Source organism: Enhydra lutris, unplaced genomic scaffold (assembly GCF_002288905.1).
Source record: "Enhydra lutris kenyoni isolate GAN:26980312 unplaced genomic scaffold, ASM228890v2 scaffoldscaffold13, whole genome shotgun sequence".
NCBI lineage: Eukaryota > Metazoa > Chordata > Mammalia > Carnivora > Mustelidae > Enhydra > Enhydra lutris.
The window spans coordinates 30507159-30523563 of record NW_019154097.1 but is presented as its reverse complement, the minus strand read 5'-3'; the positions used below and the strand labels follow the sequence as shown (position 1 = coordinate 30523563).

General features: G+C 50.8%; 1 protein-coding gene across 11 annotated transcripts in view; it reads left to right on the top strand.

The window, feature by feature from the left end:
• The window catches only part of LOC111145709 (mitogen-activated protein kinase associated protein 1), a 250961-nt gene extending 236074 nt beyond the window's left edge, over positions 1–14887 (top strand). For 6 of the 11 annotated variants that reach the window (XM_022500846.1, XM_022500843.1, XM_022500845.1 and 3 more), the window contains 2 exons: positions 8106–8203; positions 13343–13833. In XM_022500846.1, the coding sequence (XP_022356554.1) occupies positions 8106–8203; positions 13343–13468 (224 nt within the window). In that variant the 3' untranslated portion in view covers positions 13469–13833. Of the gene's footprint in view, positions 1–8105; positions 8204–13342 lie in introns of all 11 variants that reach the window. The other 5 variants (XM_022500849.1, XM_022500848.1, XM_022500850.1 and 2 more) reach the window with 2 other exon arrangements.
• Positions 14888–16405: the final 1518 nt, after the last annotated feature.

Below are 16405 nucleotides of genomic sequence, written 5' to 3'. Positions count from 1 at the left end.
AAAGGGACATGTTGACCGATTCTGGACGTGCTGCACTGTAGGCATGTGAAGATGACAGCGGTACTAGTAGCTGGTCCGGAAACTCTGGAGAAAGGTCTGTCTGCTTCAGGATCATCAGCATGAGTGGTAATTAAAATCTAAGGGGCAAACCTGGAAGAGCAGAGTTAGAAGGAACAATGGTCAAGCACAGAACGCTGAGAAGACTATTTCTTAAGGGACACATGAAGGACAGGATCGCAAAAGAAGTGAGAAGCAGATTGGCTGGAGAAGTCTACTGAAGGGTCAGTAACTATGGTTGGGTGGAAATCCAGGAAGAGAGGAGTTCCGGGAGAAGTAGCAAATACAGCTGAGAAGCCAAGCAAGCTAAAAGCTGAGAAGTATCTACTGGGTCTCTCCACATAAAGGTCGCAGTGACCTTAGCAAGAATGTTTTCAATAAATTAGAGGAAGAAGGGGAATCACATTGCCAGGGGAGTTTTATAATCAGAGAGCTTTAATTATGTTTATAAGAAGGAGCCAAAGAGTGAGAGAGAGAGAGAGAGAGAGAAGGTTTGAAAGATGCAGGCAGAACCTAAGTAGGTCAGACTTGGCCCCTGCTCTAAAGGTCAGAGGGGTCATTACAGTTCCCAGGCCTCTACCACTGTGGGAGTGCTGGGGGAGCCATGCCAGCCTTTGCCACTTGAAGTACATCGACCTGAAGCCCCTACAGGCAGCTCAGAACTGCTGCTTACAGTGGAGACTGGGTCCATATAGGTTCAGCCTAGAAACCAGAGCATTGCAATCCTGTTCTGAGAACTCCAGGGTCTACAGAAAGGTACAGTTTTGCCTCAAAGAACACACGTTCCCACTTGTTTTCCCCAGGAATTTCAATAAGAGGTTTCCACTTCCTTCCAGGCCAGAGGAACCAGAAGAGATCAGACCCTGGAAACCCAGTTTTCAAATGTATCCAAGCTGCAACAGCTGTTACAGTTTATAAATGTTTGTTTTCCTTCTTTGTTCGAGGTGGCAGAGAGTGTGGATTTGGGCTAAAATGCACTGATTTGCAAGGAGGCCATTTAGAATTACAAAGACAGCAAGGGGTTGGGAGCCCACCCCATAGAGTTCAAATGATATTTCTGCCACTTAAAATCTTGGACAATACAAATACAGATTACAGAGGTCTTTTTTTTTTTTTTTTAAGATTTTATTTATTTATTTGACAGAGATCACAAGTAGGCAGAGAGGCAAGCAGAGATAGAGAGAGGGGGAAGCAGGCTCTTTGACGAGCAGAGAGCCCGATGCGGGGCTCAATCCCAGGACCCTGAGATCATGACCTGAGCGGAAGGCAGAGGCTTTAACCCACTGAGCCACCCAGGCGCCCCCAGATTATAGAGGCCTTAAAACTCAGTTTCCTCAAAAAACAAACCAATTCAAAGGTGGGCTAAGGACTCGAATAGACATTTCTCCAAAGAAGATACATGAATGGCCAATAAGCACATGAAAAGATGTTCAACATCATTAGTCATCAGGGAAATCAAAACCACGCCGAGGTACTGCTCCATACCCATTAGGTTGGTTGTAAGGAAGGAGGGAGAAAGGAAAGAAAGAAAGAAAGGAAAAAAAAATGTGATGTGGAGAAATGAGAGCCTTCGTGGAATCCTGGTGGGAATGTGAAACAGGGCGGCCAGGGCACAACACAGTTTGGCTCAGAAAGTTAAACATAAAGTTACCATATGGCCAGCCCATTTCCCTTCTGTGTATATGCCCAGAAGAACGGAAAGCAGAGGTTCCAATAGATACTTACACACCAGTGTTCATGGCACCACTGTTCCCAAGAGCCAAAGGATAGAAACAACTCAAATGTCCGTCCACCTCCGGGTGAACGGATAAAATAGGGTAGATCCGTAAACTGGAATATTATTCAGCCTTGAATGAAATTCTGGTACATAGTACACAACATGGATGAATCTTGAAAACCATGAGAAATGAAATAAGCCAGACACAAAAGGACAAATACTGTATGATTTCACTAATATTTGTCACCTAGAATAGTTAGGCTCGTAGTTACTGATAGTAAAGCAGAGATTACCAACAACTAGGAGAAGGGAGAAAGGGACGTTGCTGTTTAGTGAGTACAGAATGTCTGTCTGGGATGATGGGAAACTCCTGGAAATGGATAGTGGTGGTGGTTGTAGGACATTGTAAATGCACTTTATACAATTTAAGTTTACACTTAATGCCTGAATGGTAAAATTTACCACAACTTTTTTTTTTTTTTTTACCACAACTTTTTTTTAAAGTGTTTCCTTCTCAATAAAATTAGAATTCTCCGCTTAAAAACTTTTTTTAACGGGCATCCGTGCCTCATATAAAGGAATTGAAAAATAATCCAAATCCTCAAAAGATGTTTTTCATAGCTCTATTGGTAATACTGGAGATTTTATAAATATCGTAAATGCCCATGAGAGCATGAACTTTGGCACACATCCACTTGCTACTCGTTGCAAAAGAATGCACTTTTGAAAAACATGGTTGTAGAGACTATGTAGCAACATGGAATGGGCTATGGTAAAATGTTAACTAAAATTAAAAAAAGCCCTGGGGTGCCTGGGTAGCTCAGTGGGTTAAAACCTCTGCCTTCAGCTCAGGTCATGATCCCAGGGTCCTGGAATCGAGCCCCACATCAGGCTCTCTGCTCGGCAGGGAGCCTGCTTCCTCCTCTTTCTCTGCCTGCTTCTCTGCCTACTTGTGATCTCCGTCTGTCAAATAAATAAATAAAATCTTTAAAAAAAAAACTAATTGTTTAAAAAAAAAAAAAAGCCCAAGTTTTGGTATACAGTCAGATTACAACTATGTGAAAACAGACATGTGGGAATGACTAGAAAAGAGATTGGAAATCATTGTGCCAGGTGTTGTTATTCTGGGGGTAGAGTGTGGAGGTTTTCCTCCATGTCTAAGTTTATTATAACTTTAAAATAGATTTATATATATTTTTAGTTGAAAAGCTAAAAAGGGAACATTTATTTTTGGCTTCCCTGGCAAGCGGTGACTCCTGGGGCATTTTAGACAAAGGCGGGCTGCAGGCTGCATTTGAAAAGCACAGCTTGGGATGCCTGGGTGGCTCAGTCGCATCTGCCTTCAGCTGGGATCATGATCCCAGGGTCTTCAGATCGAGTCCCGCATCAGACTCCCTGCTCAGCAGGGAGCTGAGAAGGAGGGGGCTCCTTCAAACCGTAATCTCCGGTCCGTGTGCAGAGGAAACCTGGGAGCATCTGTAGCAGGTGGATAGAAGAAGCTGCCGCCCCTTTGCTTACAGTGGCCTGTCGGGTGACATCAGCAGCTTCTTGGAACAGTCTCTGGTTGTTTCCCCCGAATGACCAGAGGAAACTGTTTTTCCAGCACAGCTTATTTAAGTTAAAGCCCATAACACAGAAGAGAAATTAGAGCACAAGCGTTCCAGTGTCTCCACTTCTGACAAGTAGTTGATGTTCAGTGTCACATTCCATCTTTCTGTTTTCCTTTGGAAAGAATACATCATGTAAATACATTTTTACATATCCAGATTTCCATTGTTCAAAGGCAAATGTATAGTTGGGATGTCTGCCCTGGGCATGTGACCAATGCTTAGATGCCCATTTTATGCCATTATATTCCATTTTATTCCTACAACAGTAAAAGCAAATCTGCTCAAAGGCGGATCAAATCTTCAAAATCAGGAGGATTTTCTGTTCGAAAATCTATTGCATCACAGAATGATTGCCAGCACCACTGCGCCCTGCTATATCTGGGTGATACACGAGACGCCTGAGGGCAAACCTGGGCACCTACGGGGACAGTGTCTTGTTCAGGTCCTGCCACTGGAACACAGCGGAGCTGGAATTTCATCCTCAGCCTGAATCCAGAGGGATTGCGCTTTCCCCCTCTGCCTCGAAGGCCCTTGTCATGCCTTAGTTTCCAAATAGAATTTAACAATACAAGCAAAATAATTCAGACTAATTAGAATATTAGATTTTGCGTTTTCTTTTCAAGCATATGGATACATAACTTTTTTCTCAACTGACATTTTTACAAAGACACTTTGCCTCTCTGGCTTCCCCCTCCCCACTGAAAGCTGACGTTCTTTGAATTTTGGAGGATAACCTGCCCAGCTCAGATTCCGTCTCACACCCCAGGACAGATGCCCTGGTAGGCTGCCGCTGGGGAGGCCATTTGCCCCCTCTTCCTCCCTTATGCAAGGTGTGCCTGAGGCTGATAAAGTGTTTGGTAACAGACTTCCCTTACTCTGTTGTTGGCCTGTCCAGCTGGTGTTGAAATGCCAGCGATTCCTTCTTCCCTGCTTCCACCCCTGGTGAAAGCTACCATGTAACATGTATGACTCATGCTTATTGAAAGATTCGTTTCCAGCAAGAGGTCAACTAACTTGTTACACGTTCATATATAGGTTTGGGGCAAGGGGAAGTTACACAAGTGTGAATCCCGCTTATTAACTATTACTCGGTCATAAAACAATCCCCAAGTCCTGCCAGTGTTCTCTTCTTTGCAGTTCTCAAGTCAGTCCCTTGCTCAGCCTCCTTTTTGCCTCTGTTCAGCTCAAATCTGCATACACTCCTACCTGGGTGACTGTGGCAGCTGGGCTCCTGGCCCTGGGGAGCCAGGCGGAACCCCTAGAAGCACAGTTTGACCATTTACTGCCCAGCTTTACGACCCTCTGAGCCACGAGTGGCTCCGACATTCCCAGCCCTTTGTGCCCTGCCACATGTCACCTCCTGGCCACCCAGTGCACGTGACTCTGTCTGCTCAGATCCCCCCAGACACCTGCTGCCTCCTGCCCCTGTACATCGTCCTGACCCTGCTGCACGCTTCTCCACCCCTGCCTTTACCCAGCTCGCCCCGTGCCCATCCTCCTTTAAGACCGCTCCAATGTCGGCTCCTCCAAGAAACTGTCTGCTCTCCCTTCCCTGCCTGGGCCGTCCACAGCAGCACCCTGCACTTCGCACGCTCTTGGTGCCCACCGTTCTCAACTCGGTGCACGCCTCTGGCCCTTGCGTAAGGCTGCGCTGCTGGCAGGGCCTGGACGGAGTGAAAGTGCCCTTCCAGCCCCGAAGCGAAACAGATGCCGGGAGTGTGTGCAGAGTCCTCACAGCAAAAACTCTGCTGGATTGAGTCGGCCCCATGTCCCCTGGCTCGGGTATGGGGGAAACCGTGGCCACTGATATTAACCTGAGCTTATACCCCAGAGCTGTCCCTCGAAATTTCTCACACAGTGTACAAAAGAGCCGTGCGCCGTCACTGTCTCACCACGCCTCGTCCCAGTTACGATCATCCGTGGTTCTGTTATCCTCACGAAAGGGCTGCTTCCCTGAAGTTAAAGTACAAGGCCTCCGGGTAACATTCTCAGTGTTCTTGTCTCTGTGACGTGAACGCTTTCCCTGGGAAAGGCCAGTAAAGCAGAGGCTTCAGAGAGAGGGTGAGTGGCGGACTCTCCATCACTCCTTTGAGCTTCACTCCTCCTTGGGGCTCTGGAATGAGCACCAGGGACAGGCAAGGAACATGCGTGGCAAAAGACAGATGTCACCTGGCCCAAACAGGCGGCCTTTCAGGAGGCTTGACTTGGGATGTTTTCTTCTTCTTCTTCACGTGACCGTGGTGCAGACAAGCTGCAGGCCTCCCCCCGTAAGCCCGCCGTCAGTATGCTCCCCGGGCCGTGGGGTCCCAAGAGCACAGTTTCTAGAGGCTTCCAGGCCAGTGCAGACTGCCTGTCGCATGTGCTACATTTAGATTTGGCTTTACCTAAAGAGTGCAGAAAAGGGTTTTAATAGCATCTGAGTTGTTTGGGCAAAACAGGATCTGGCATCTCGAGCTTGGGTTTGGTTTTGTCAGTGACGAGTGGGAGCAGGTGGTATAGGCGGTCCGTGAGATCCCTTATCAGAGTGGTCAGTGAACCCTGAAGCTTCGGGTCTGCGGGCCTCCCTGAGACCTTCTGGTCCTTTTTAGCCCCAGGCCTTAGTGTGTGTGTGTGTCATGGCCAGGTGTCAGCAGAAAGGCCTCCTGGAGGGCGTGTCTCTCTCTGTCTTTCAGAGCCCTGTGACCTTCATGGGTGTCTCTGCTTGGTCACAGCAGAGCCAACAAGATAATGGCATTGTTCTTCCACACAGTGAGATCACCAGCAAGACTCTACTCTTCCAAGATGGGTCCTGTGAAAATAAAGGAACATACACACACACACAGATCTATTTATGTGAGATTCGGTTTCTTATCAGAAACAAGTCATTTACATATTAACAGGATGATTAGCTTCTGGCTAAGAATTCTGACATTTTAGTGCCACAATTGAGAATCAGGCTAAATTTGTCAGGTGGCTGAAAGTGAGGTTTTTCAGAAATTATTAGCTAATTTTTTCATTATAGAATTTATAGTCACAATTAGTATATCATAATGATGTTTCCAGGATAAAATACCAGCAGCTCAACTTTTCTGGCCACAAATGTACAACATATATCAGTTTATTTTTGGAGATCTGAAGAATTAGCTACTGTAAATAAAGTCCCCAAGAAGATTTCTCCGGGAAAGAGGTGAACTTACAGTAATATGGGTGATATATTATTAATTAATAACTATGACCAGTGCTGCTTCAATTAAAAGGAAAATGGATGAGAAGGCCTATTAGAAAGAATGTGCTTCATCTCACCAGCCCTGAGGTCTACAGAGCAGACCAGGGAAGGTTGTTGCTGAGGTTGTCTGCAGGAGGGTGACACCAGCTGCTCCCGTCGGGGAACTTCGCTGAGCACTGACTGCGGGTCTCTCGGAAGCATTGCTCATTCGGTTGCCAGGAAGGGAAACCAACTTCAAAATAGTTTAAGGGAAAAAGAGGACTTTCTTGGAGAGCCACAGCCTCCCATAACTCAAAGGACAGCATGTGCCGGTGGGCAAGGGAGGGCTTCACTCGGGACTGAGACGAGCAGGCATCCGTGTCTTTTTGGAAAAGGGAATGTGATTGGCATGTCTGGTCCAGAGGACAGGCACATGGTCCCTGTCTGCAGGTGTCACGAAACAGTAGACAGGTTTCTTTGACCAGCCACATATGGTAAGGGAGGGCACCTAGAAGTACAGCTATGAAGACTCACCCAAGGAGGTACCAGGTGAGCTGAGTCACACAAGATCCGCAGCCCTTTTCCAGACAGGTCGTGAGAGAGGACATCCCAGGCCTAGGCTGGTGGGAAGGTGCAGTGCCGGGGGCCAGCCTGTGCATGGGAGTGAGAGGAAGCGAGAGGGGCAAGGCAGGAAGCAGTCCCAGAAATGACAAGGTTATTCTAAAGGCGGTGGGAAAGGGGCACGCAAGAATTTGGTTCTGGGAGAGATTTGTGTGTTCGGAGCATCTGAACCCCTGAGCTCAGACACCTGCTGTCCTTCCAGGGTAGAAACGACTAGAGGCCCAGGAGCAGCTTCCAGGCAGGGTCACAAGACCAGGACCCCCTACCCCACAGTAGCCAGGGCTCTGGAGAAGCCCCGTGATAGGATTACCAGCAGCCTTTGTCCTTCCTGTTGCGCATTTATTTGGCTTTGAGTACAGTTATTTTATTTTTAGAGTAAAAATATGGAGTTCAGGGGCTCCTGGGTGGCTCAGTTGGTTAGGCGACTGCCTTCGGCTCAGGTCATGATCCTGGAGTCCTGGGATCGGGTCCCGCATCAGGCTCCCTGCTTGGGAGTCTGCTTCTCCTGCTGACCTCCCTCCTCTCATGCTCTCGCTCTCTCTCAAATAAATAAATAAAATCATTTAAAAAATTTTTTTAAAAATGGAGTTCATTGGCCTTCTACCTTAAAAATACCACCTTTTCCACATACTCGTCTAGAAGTAGTTCTGTAAAGCCTTCCTAATGTGGCGTTGCCCTGAACACAGTCAGTGGAATGAGACCTAACAAGCCGTTTGATTTTTTTTTGGGGGGGGGGGTCCATTTTCTCCCCAGCCTGGGATGAGAAGAATGAACTGCTCCAGGAACAGCCGGCCTCACCGCCTTCCCTTGCTTTTGCTTGAACTGGAGTGCCAAGGGGAGAATAGGGGGGAGGCCTCCCCAAGGGGAACTCACCAGAACTCCCTCAACACTACCTTTTCTCTCTGTCTCTCTCCAGGTCACGCAATATTTAAAGTCACGTATCTAAGCAATCATGACTATAAACACCTCTACTTTGAATCTGACGCTGCTACTGTCAATGAAATCGTGCTCAAGGTGAGTGTCCTCCGCAGGCCGGGCGCTGGGCATGCAGCGGGCATGCAGGGCCGGGTCTCCCGCTGCCTGCGGCCCCCTCCTCCCAGCACGGACAAAGCTCCTGGGCCCAGTTTGCAGAGAACGAACTGCCTTCTGGTCACCCAGGCGGGGAGCACCCACACCCAGGGCCGCCCCACAGGTCAGCTGCCCTTCTCCCACTTCAGCCAAAGCAGGGCCCCCTCCGGCTCCCCCCCGCCCCCGGTCATTCGGATTCTCCGTGTACTTGCCCTTTCCACACACCGCGTATTTCCTCCATTCCACTGTCAGGAGCTCCCTGAGGCTCCTGGAATGGATTCAGAGGAAATTGTTGTTATTAGGTAAAGACACTTAATGTACTCGGGATAATTTTAGCAACCTGTTCTGAACATATCCGTCTCTGCGCTACAGTCGTGCGTTACTGTGTCTCAGCAGCGCGCTCTGAGCACCTTCGTGTGCTGGGCTAGCCCTGGGGATGCTGCAGTGACAGACCCGTGCCCTGGTGCCAGAAAGGTCTTCCTCTGTCAGAGGGGACTAACATTAAATTACAGAGATTGCTAAACAGTCACAAAGGTCCCATGTAGATGTGAAAAAGGTAAACTGATGGGGGATGGCGGGGCTCAGGGAGCGCTGAACCCAGAAGGATGGGTGAAAAAGCAGGTGAGGAGAGAGAAGGCATCTCAGGCAGGAGCAGCCTGTGAGGGGACGGCAAGGCAGGGCGAGCGCGTGGCGGGAGCAGAGCAGGGTGGGAAGGCCAGGTCGCACAGAGCCTTGCAAAGTGGGGCCAGGCTGAGAAAAGTTCCCCTGGGGCCTTGCCGGTTTGGGAGGCCGGGGGTGGGCCTCGAGACTGTGGGTCTCTAAGAAGTTTCCGGGTGCCGCCGGGCTGTGGTGTGTGCACTGTGCTCTGAGTAGCTCTGGACGAGTGGTTCTCAGACTCTTCCAAACGGAGAATCCTTTCTCCCAGCCGAGTCTTGCACAGACAGAGCAGATAGAAACCACCACGCTGCGTGTGTTGGCGGAGCAGGACTCACCGGCAGAGGGGCTCCCCGGCCTGTGGCTGTCGCACTGCTGTTCGTCCCGTCCCCTCAGGGCCTCAGTGTCTCTGCCTGTAAAATGGGGATCGTAGCAGGTGCGCTGCCCCACCCCAGAACACAGATAAATGAGGTAGGGTGAAACTACCCAGATGAGTGTTCTTTCTCCTCTTGAGAGTAAAAGCCATCGAGTAATGATAGTGGAAGTAGCTAAGCCAGGGGCGCCTGGGGCGCTCAGTTGGTTAAGCATTCAGGTCTGGATTTCAGCTCCGGTCATGGTCTCAGGGTCCTGGGATCGAACCCCACGTGGGGCTCCATGCTCAGCGTGGAGTCCGCTTCTCCCTCTCCTTCTGCTGCCACTCCGCCTGCTTGTGTTCTCTCTTTGGCTTTTTTTAAAATAAAATAAAATTTCTTAAAAAGTAGCTCAGGGATTGCAGAGTACAGGACCCGAGCTGAGCACTGTATACCCTCTTCCACGGAACCTTTGTGGTTCTGCGAGACAGTAGTGGAAAATCGTTCCCATCTCCTACATGAAAACTGAGGCTCAGAAAGAAAGAAACTTAGCTAGGACCATGGCTGACAGACCGGACCTGACCCCAGGTTTGGCAGCTTCCAGAACCTGTGCTCCTAACCCCCCGGATGTGTGTACCCTTAGGGAGTTGAATGACAGGTTTCAACCAAATTATTTTGCAAAGACTTTTGGAGGCCAAGTCCTTATGGCTACAAAAGATTTCCAAAAGTAGTAGATGCAATGAAAAGGATAAAGCCACTGAGGGGACGGCTGGGACCAGAGCCCCCCTCAGACCAGGCCGTAGGGACAGAGGGTCTGCCTCCGGTGCTTGAAACCAGCAAGCCAAGAGTTACCTGTAGACTGCCGCCAGACAGCACAGGGAACTTGTTCAGTGTTTGGGGACCAGGTAAAGAAATATTCCATTACCCAATCAGGGGCTGGCCTCTTTTTTATAGCCAGCATTAAAATATTCAAGACTTGAGAAGGATTCTAGTAAAATTATAATCCTGTGTTTGACATCAAAATAATTTTCACAACAGCAGATTGATGACAGAAACACAGGTTTATGACTTCAGTACGAGGCTCCGCAGGAGCAAGTGCAGAGAAATCATTTCACGGGACCAAATGCTCCCTCGAAGCAGATGCTTTGCTACAAAATCCCTGAGGCCTGTCGCCTCCCCCGAAATGTCTGTTTTCATATGAAAATGTTTGTAGAAATATTGCATCATGCTTGAGACTCCAGGAGAGTCACAGCGTGCCCGGGCCTGATTTACTTAGAGAGCTAATGGTCATGATCCTGATGGAAGATTAAATTTCACTTTTTCTGTCTCTGATTTTTATAGCAATTTAAATACTTAGCCTTCTGTGCCATCCCCACAGTGTCTGAGCTTTGCACCAATACCAAGTGACTGAGGCCCCAGCCCTGTGTTCCAGAGTGTGGCAGAAATGTTCCCACCAGAAGCTCTCCCAGGAGTCAGTCTTAGACTCAAATAATGCATGTGGCGGTTCTAGAATTCGGGAGTTTGACATAAAACGAGAGCTTGAGGCGGAAACTGAAGAAGAAGATAAGGACCAGAGACCAATGTCCAAGAAACCGTTATGAACAGGCAACTCTCCATCAAGTGGTTTTATCCCATTGCGTTTTTCCCCATGTAGAAATATTAATAACGTCTCCCATTTACTGAACACCAATTGCATACAAGACATCTTACGTAACTCTTCAGTCTTCGGTATTGGCCTGCAGAGCGTAGACATTATTATCACCGTTCTGTAGATGAGGGGACAGAGACCCACGGCCGCAGAGTGTGCGACAGTGGTCCAACCCCAGCCCTGAGGAGCCCCTTCCACCCCGAGCCGTCGGTGAGCTAAGCCATGTGTAGTCCCTAATTCTGTAGGCTTCGAGATGAATCTCAGAGGAATCATTGGTCTCTTCAAATTGGGTTCTTCTTGTGATCGAGTGATGGAGGCTGTGGCTTTATTGACCATGAAAACTCCCTATATTTTTATGCCTTAAGCTGTAAAATGCATTGAAAGTGAAACACTCTGTAGTGCATAAAATTGTGCAAGTTTTAAGCCACAGCATATTAACCAGCTAATGGCAGACCAAAGGGCGTTTTTATCTTTTGATTATTACATTAATCTTCCATTAAAATTATCTATGTGATTATCACAAAGCACTGAAGATAATAAATTTAGGAGATAGTTGGCTAGTTAAGGATCATTTTTAAATGCTTTCGTCAAGTTATATGTGCCAAAGATACACTGAAAACACTAGGTTGGCTGAGCGTGCAAACAATATAATCCGAAGATGGCTTTTATTAAGAATGATAAAACCTCTTCTTTCCATACATTGTCTGTAGTGTCCCGAGTCGTCAGCCCGGCCCCGCAGTCCTCATGATTTATTGCGCTCAGCTGGTAACTTGGCGAGGCAGCGGGCCAAGCATGTCGGGCCTTCTGTACTCACACACCAGCCTTTAACGCCTGCTGCTGGCAACTATCAGAGCAGAAAGTTTGGAGGGGACTCGGTGTCGGGGCCTCGGCCCACGCCATCCCGCCCACCTCCCCTGCACACCCTCGGCTTCTTTCTCAGAGGCGGCAGGGGCCGCTCCCGCTCAGGGTGTGGGCCACGCGGCCGTCGGGGGTGAATCGGGCCGTGGCAGGTTTCTGGAGTCAAAAATATTCAGGTTGCTGGTAATAACGCGAGAGCAAAGAGAAGGGTGTTTGCTACGAAAAGCCCCAGCCAGAGGCTGGCAGGGGCGGAGGGAGAGACGGTATCTGAGGGGTTCAGGGGGTGAGAGCACCTCTGGGGAGGCCTGGGGAGCTACAAGTATGCCGGTCAAGGGACACCCTGGTGCGGACACTTACTAGCTCTGCGGCCTTGGGTGAAGGACAGTACCACCCTCTGCCTTGATTTTCTCACCTGCACAATGGGATGATAGTGGCGCCTGTCTCACTCCAGGAGCACTGCTGCCACCGCGCCTTCCGGCCAGGGCTTCAGACTCTACACTGGGCCCCAGTCCAATTCCAGCACCACCGCCCTTCCCTGGCTCTGCCCGCCCCACCTGGGCTGGGCACAAAGCAGTTAAGCTCCCCAGACGCACCCCCTCCTTGCTGCCACCCCTGCTACGCTGGGATGTGTGCTGGTTCTCCCTTGCCCCTGCCCCTGGTACACCCCAGACTCCTACTATTTATTTCTCAAAACCCAGATCGCTCATTCCTCTGCAAGATTTTCCTGCCCTACACGTCCCCGATATTTATCTCCTCCATCCTGCTCCTTTTGTCTCTGGTGTCCCGCGCGTCATGCTGTCGAATACTTACTAAGCAGTGAGCTCTTTGGATCAGGGACCAAGTCTTACTTTTCCCCCTGTCTCTCGAACCAAGCCTGGAGCCAGGCTCAGGCCCGGTGGGCGCTACAGTGACTGTGTGCTGCTGTGGCTGCGGCCCCCCGGGAGCGGCCTGGCTGCGCGCTCTGCACACGAGACCTTCACAGCTTTGACCCTGACCTCTGGGTGATCCTGGTCAGCTCAGCCCTCTTCCCCGACCTTCATTCCTTCTTACCAGCTGCGCGCTGGCCGGCAGGGTGCTCACGGGCAGGAGGTGAAAGCCCGTAGTTGGAAGCTCTGTCCCTACCAGGGGGAGGCTGAAAACAGAGCCTTGGTTCGGCTGGCTTTTCATCCCTGCAGTGTCTTGTCTTTCAGACGAGGAAAGGGGGGGCTCAGGGAGTCATGTGCAGGCCCAGGACTGCGCAGCGGGTGAGGAGCCGAACCAGCAAGCCTGGCACACAGCCTTCTGGGAGGCAGCGTGTGCTGAGGAGGGGACACAGGCTGCGGAATCAGGCCCCCCCCAACCCCCCTCCAACAGGACTGAGAGGCCGGGACCAGCCGCCGGTCCTCTCCAGGCCTCCATTCTCCTGTCGTGAAATGGGCCCCATCCCAGCCCGCCAGGTTGCTGTGACGACCGGGCTCCACACGCAAGAGAGCACCCGGCCCTGGGGTTCCCAGCGCAGGTCAGGGCCCTTCCCATCTTGGCCCTGAGCGAACAAGTGGCTGCTGAGTGACCGGGCTGTGTCCTCTTGCTTTCTAGGTTAACTACATCCTGGAATCACGAGCAAGCACTGCCCGGGCTGACTATTTTGCTCAAAAACAAAGAAAACTGAACAGACGTACAAGCTTCAGCTTCCAGAAGGAGAAGAAATCAGGGCAGCAATGACACTGGCCTCCAGCCCCAATCTGTCACCGTAGCTCAGAGCCTGCCTGCCAGGGCCAGGTGGCCCTAGAGCCCACCCTGTGTCCTGCAGTCCTCGGGGGCAGGCCAGTCCCTGGCTCACAGGCACAAGGCCAGGGGGCTCTTGGGGGAATGGAGCTGGGGACATCCCCACGGGACTGAAGCCTGAGTGGCAGTGGCTTTGATGAGCAGTGCCGGGGGCCCGACGACACGGACGGCACCGCAGCCATCCTCACTGCCCGACGGCCCTGCCTGAGGCTGTACATAGCCATGCCCAGACATTTCCTTGCAACTTGATCAAATTTCTTAAAACAACCGAAGAACAAAATTGTACATTTCTTTTTTTTTTTTCCTTTTAATAAACAGGTGTACTCTTTATCATGGTTGGTATGACGGGCCGTTCTTTGGGGCAAAGGATTGATCATGTCATTCTCTTTAAACCTGTTCCCGTATTGAACAGGCAGATTGGAAAAGCTATGGCTCGATTTCTCAGAAGAAATGTTTAGGGCTTCGTCAATAGTTTTAACTATGCCATTTGTTTAAATGAGTGCATTGCTTTGAGGATAGTATCTTACTAAAGTTAGGATGGGGGTGCCTGGTGCTGTGTGTCCCGGGCTCCCCCTTCAGAAGCCACCTCTCTCCAGCTCGTCCGGGCCCCTCTTGGTTTCAGAGATGCGGGACTGCAGGTCCGGCCCCCGTGCTGGGAGAGCGGGGTGACGGCTGGTCTTCAGGTCAGCTCCCAGCCGGAAGTGGGCTTTTCCATTTCTTAAATAGCAAGTGTATGTTTCAGCTAGCCAGTAGACCTGCATGTGGGGTTTTCCGGGAATTGGAAACGTCTCTGCTTTACTGACTCAGAAGGGCCTCCGCACCCCCTTCTTCTTCTCCATACAGTGCCTGCCTCCTCGTCTGAGCAGGCTGCTGGAGGGGTGGGGGGGATGGTGAGCAGAGGGGGCGGGCAGAGGGGAGCCTGCTCCTGCGGGGTCCGACTGACTGCTCCCTGACACCGCACCCCTGGCCACACCAGATGCCTCTGCGGTCCTCACCAGCCTCTCCACAGTCCCTCCCACGGGGACATCCTTTCGTGCTGTCCCCGGCCAGGGTCGAGGACCAGACGTTTCACCGAGGACCTGCATTTCAAACAATTTTTTAAATTGTTGTACAAGAAGAGATGTGCCGAAAACAGCATCTCCAAGTCGAGTGTGTCTCTTTGCACTGGGGGCATTTTAATGAATTCCTCTTTCATTCTGATCTTTGTTCAGCCAACAGAAGCATCCTTTTCTAACGTCTTCCATTCCCACCTACCCCAGAAATGAAAGAAATATGATTTGTAGCTCGCTATCTATCTGTATTTGAATTTTTAGCAATTTTATATTTAGTTATCTTTGAAAAATGTAAATGACTAATTTGGTCATTAAATCTTGTGACATATTCAATATTAAAATGATATTAAAATATAAGTCATATAAATACCATCTTTCGTGTATTGCTTTGAATTCTTGAAGTCTTGAATCCATTACCCTGACTTGTGAGTCTGCAGTGAATGGCTCTGGATAGCGGCATTTGCTGGCGGTTCTGGTGGTACCGAAGTCCCTGAAATGCACCGCGGGCCCCCTTAAATACCGAGCGAGACAGGATGACCCTCTTCACTCAGGGGCGACCCTGAAATCTTCACCTCCCTCGAGTACAGAGTCAACACCATTGTCGTGCTGTGACTTACGGCACGCCTGCAGTTGACTACGTAAAGCCCAGCTGTCCAGGAAGAGTTGAAGGGGGAACACTGGCGAGCCTCCCAGGTCGACCGAATATCAAGACGAGTGAATTCAGTTTTCTCCTCGGCCCCGCTCTCACCCCTGGATATTAAGACCACACGCTCCTCAAGGGTACACTTGACCGAGCAGGAGCTCAGCCTCCCCAAGGTAAACAGGTGACCCTAGGGCCCCGCTGGGGCTCTCCAGCAGCATCTCCTGACCCGGCTCCCGCCACCAGGGCTTCGCTGAGCATGGGCAGTCAGGCGGCCTGGCTGGTGGCCGCTGGACCCCGACTCAGCCGGCCACCGGCTGAGACGTGCCCCCCCGGATCTGAGGGCCCACAGCTCGCCAGGCGGGCTGCATGCTGGCCCCTTACAAACGCGCGCGAGCCCATGTAGCTCCCGCAGCCACCGCGGGGCGGGTGCTGTCCTAGCCTTGCGGCCTAAACGCCCCAGATCCTGCAGGTGCCACCAAGGCCCTACGGGGAGCGGCCCTGCTGTTGGGAAAGCCGCCTGGGAGGAGGAAAGAGTTAAGCCTGTCGTGTTCTGTTCCCACCAAACACCTCTGCTTAAATGCAAAGTCCCAACAGGGTGGTGTTGGCCATAAAAGCCGGAAGAGTGATTTGTGAAGTCTCGAAGCCCTGTAATCTCGTCAGCGTAATGGGATTATATTTCAAATCACCACAGCCTGTTCATTACCCATTTAAACTCCTCTGACAGAGGAAAACTTACATGAAACGTGCAAGGCAGCCCTCGCTGACTTCCCTGCTCTCCTTCCTGATTAGACAAACAGATGCTGAGGTCTGGAATGAAAAAATAATGTGCCCATTTATTCATTTTTCTGACAAGTCACAATAGATTTTTAACTGCCAATGAGTGACCTCCCGGAGGTGCGGTGGCGGGGAGGCGCCCGCCAGGCAGCCAGTGGTCATTTCCGCCCGCGCCAGCCGGTGCCCTGGCCCGGATTCCTCCCGGGACCGGAGCCGGCAGCCAGGCTGAGCCCCGCTCCCCGCTCTGTCCCGGCCGGGGCCGCCCATGAGCTCAGCCAGGGTGGGAGAGCTACTTGCTGGGCCTCCTTGGCTGTCCCTGCATCCCCTCACTGGGGTCCAGGGACCTCCCCCAGGACACAGCCGTGGCTTGAAGTCAAAACCCCAGTAGGGAACCCCGGCCCTGCC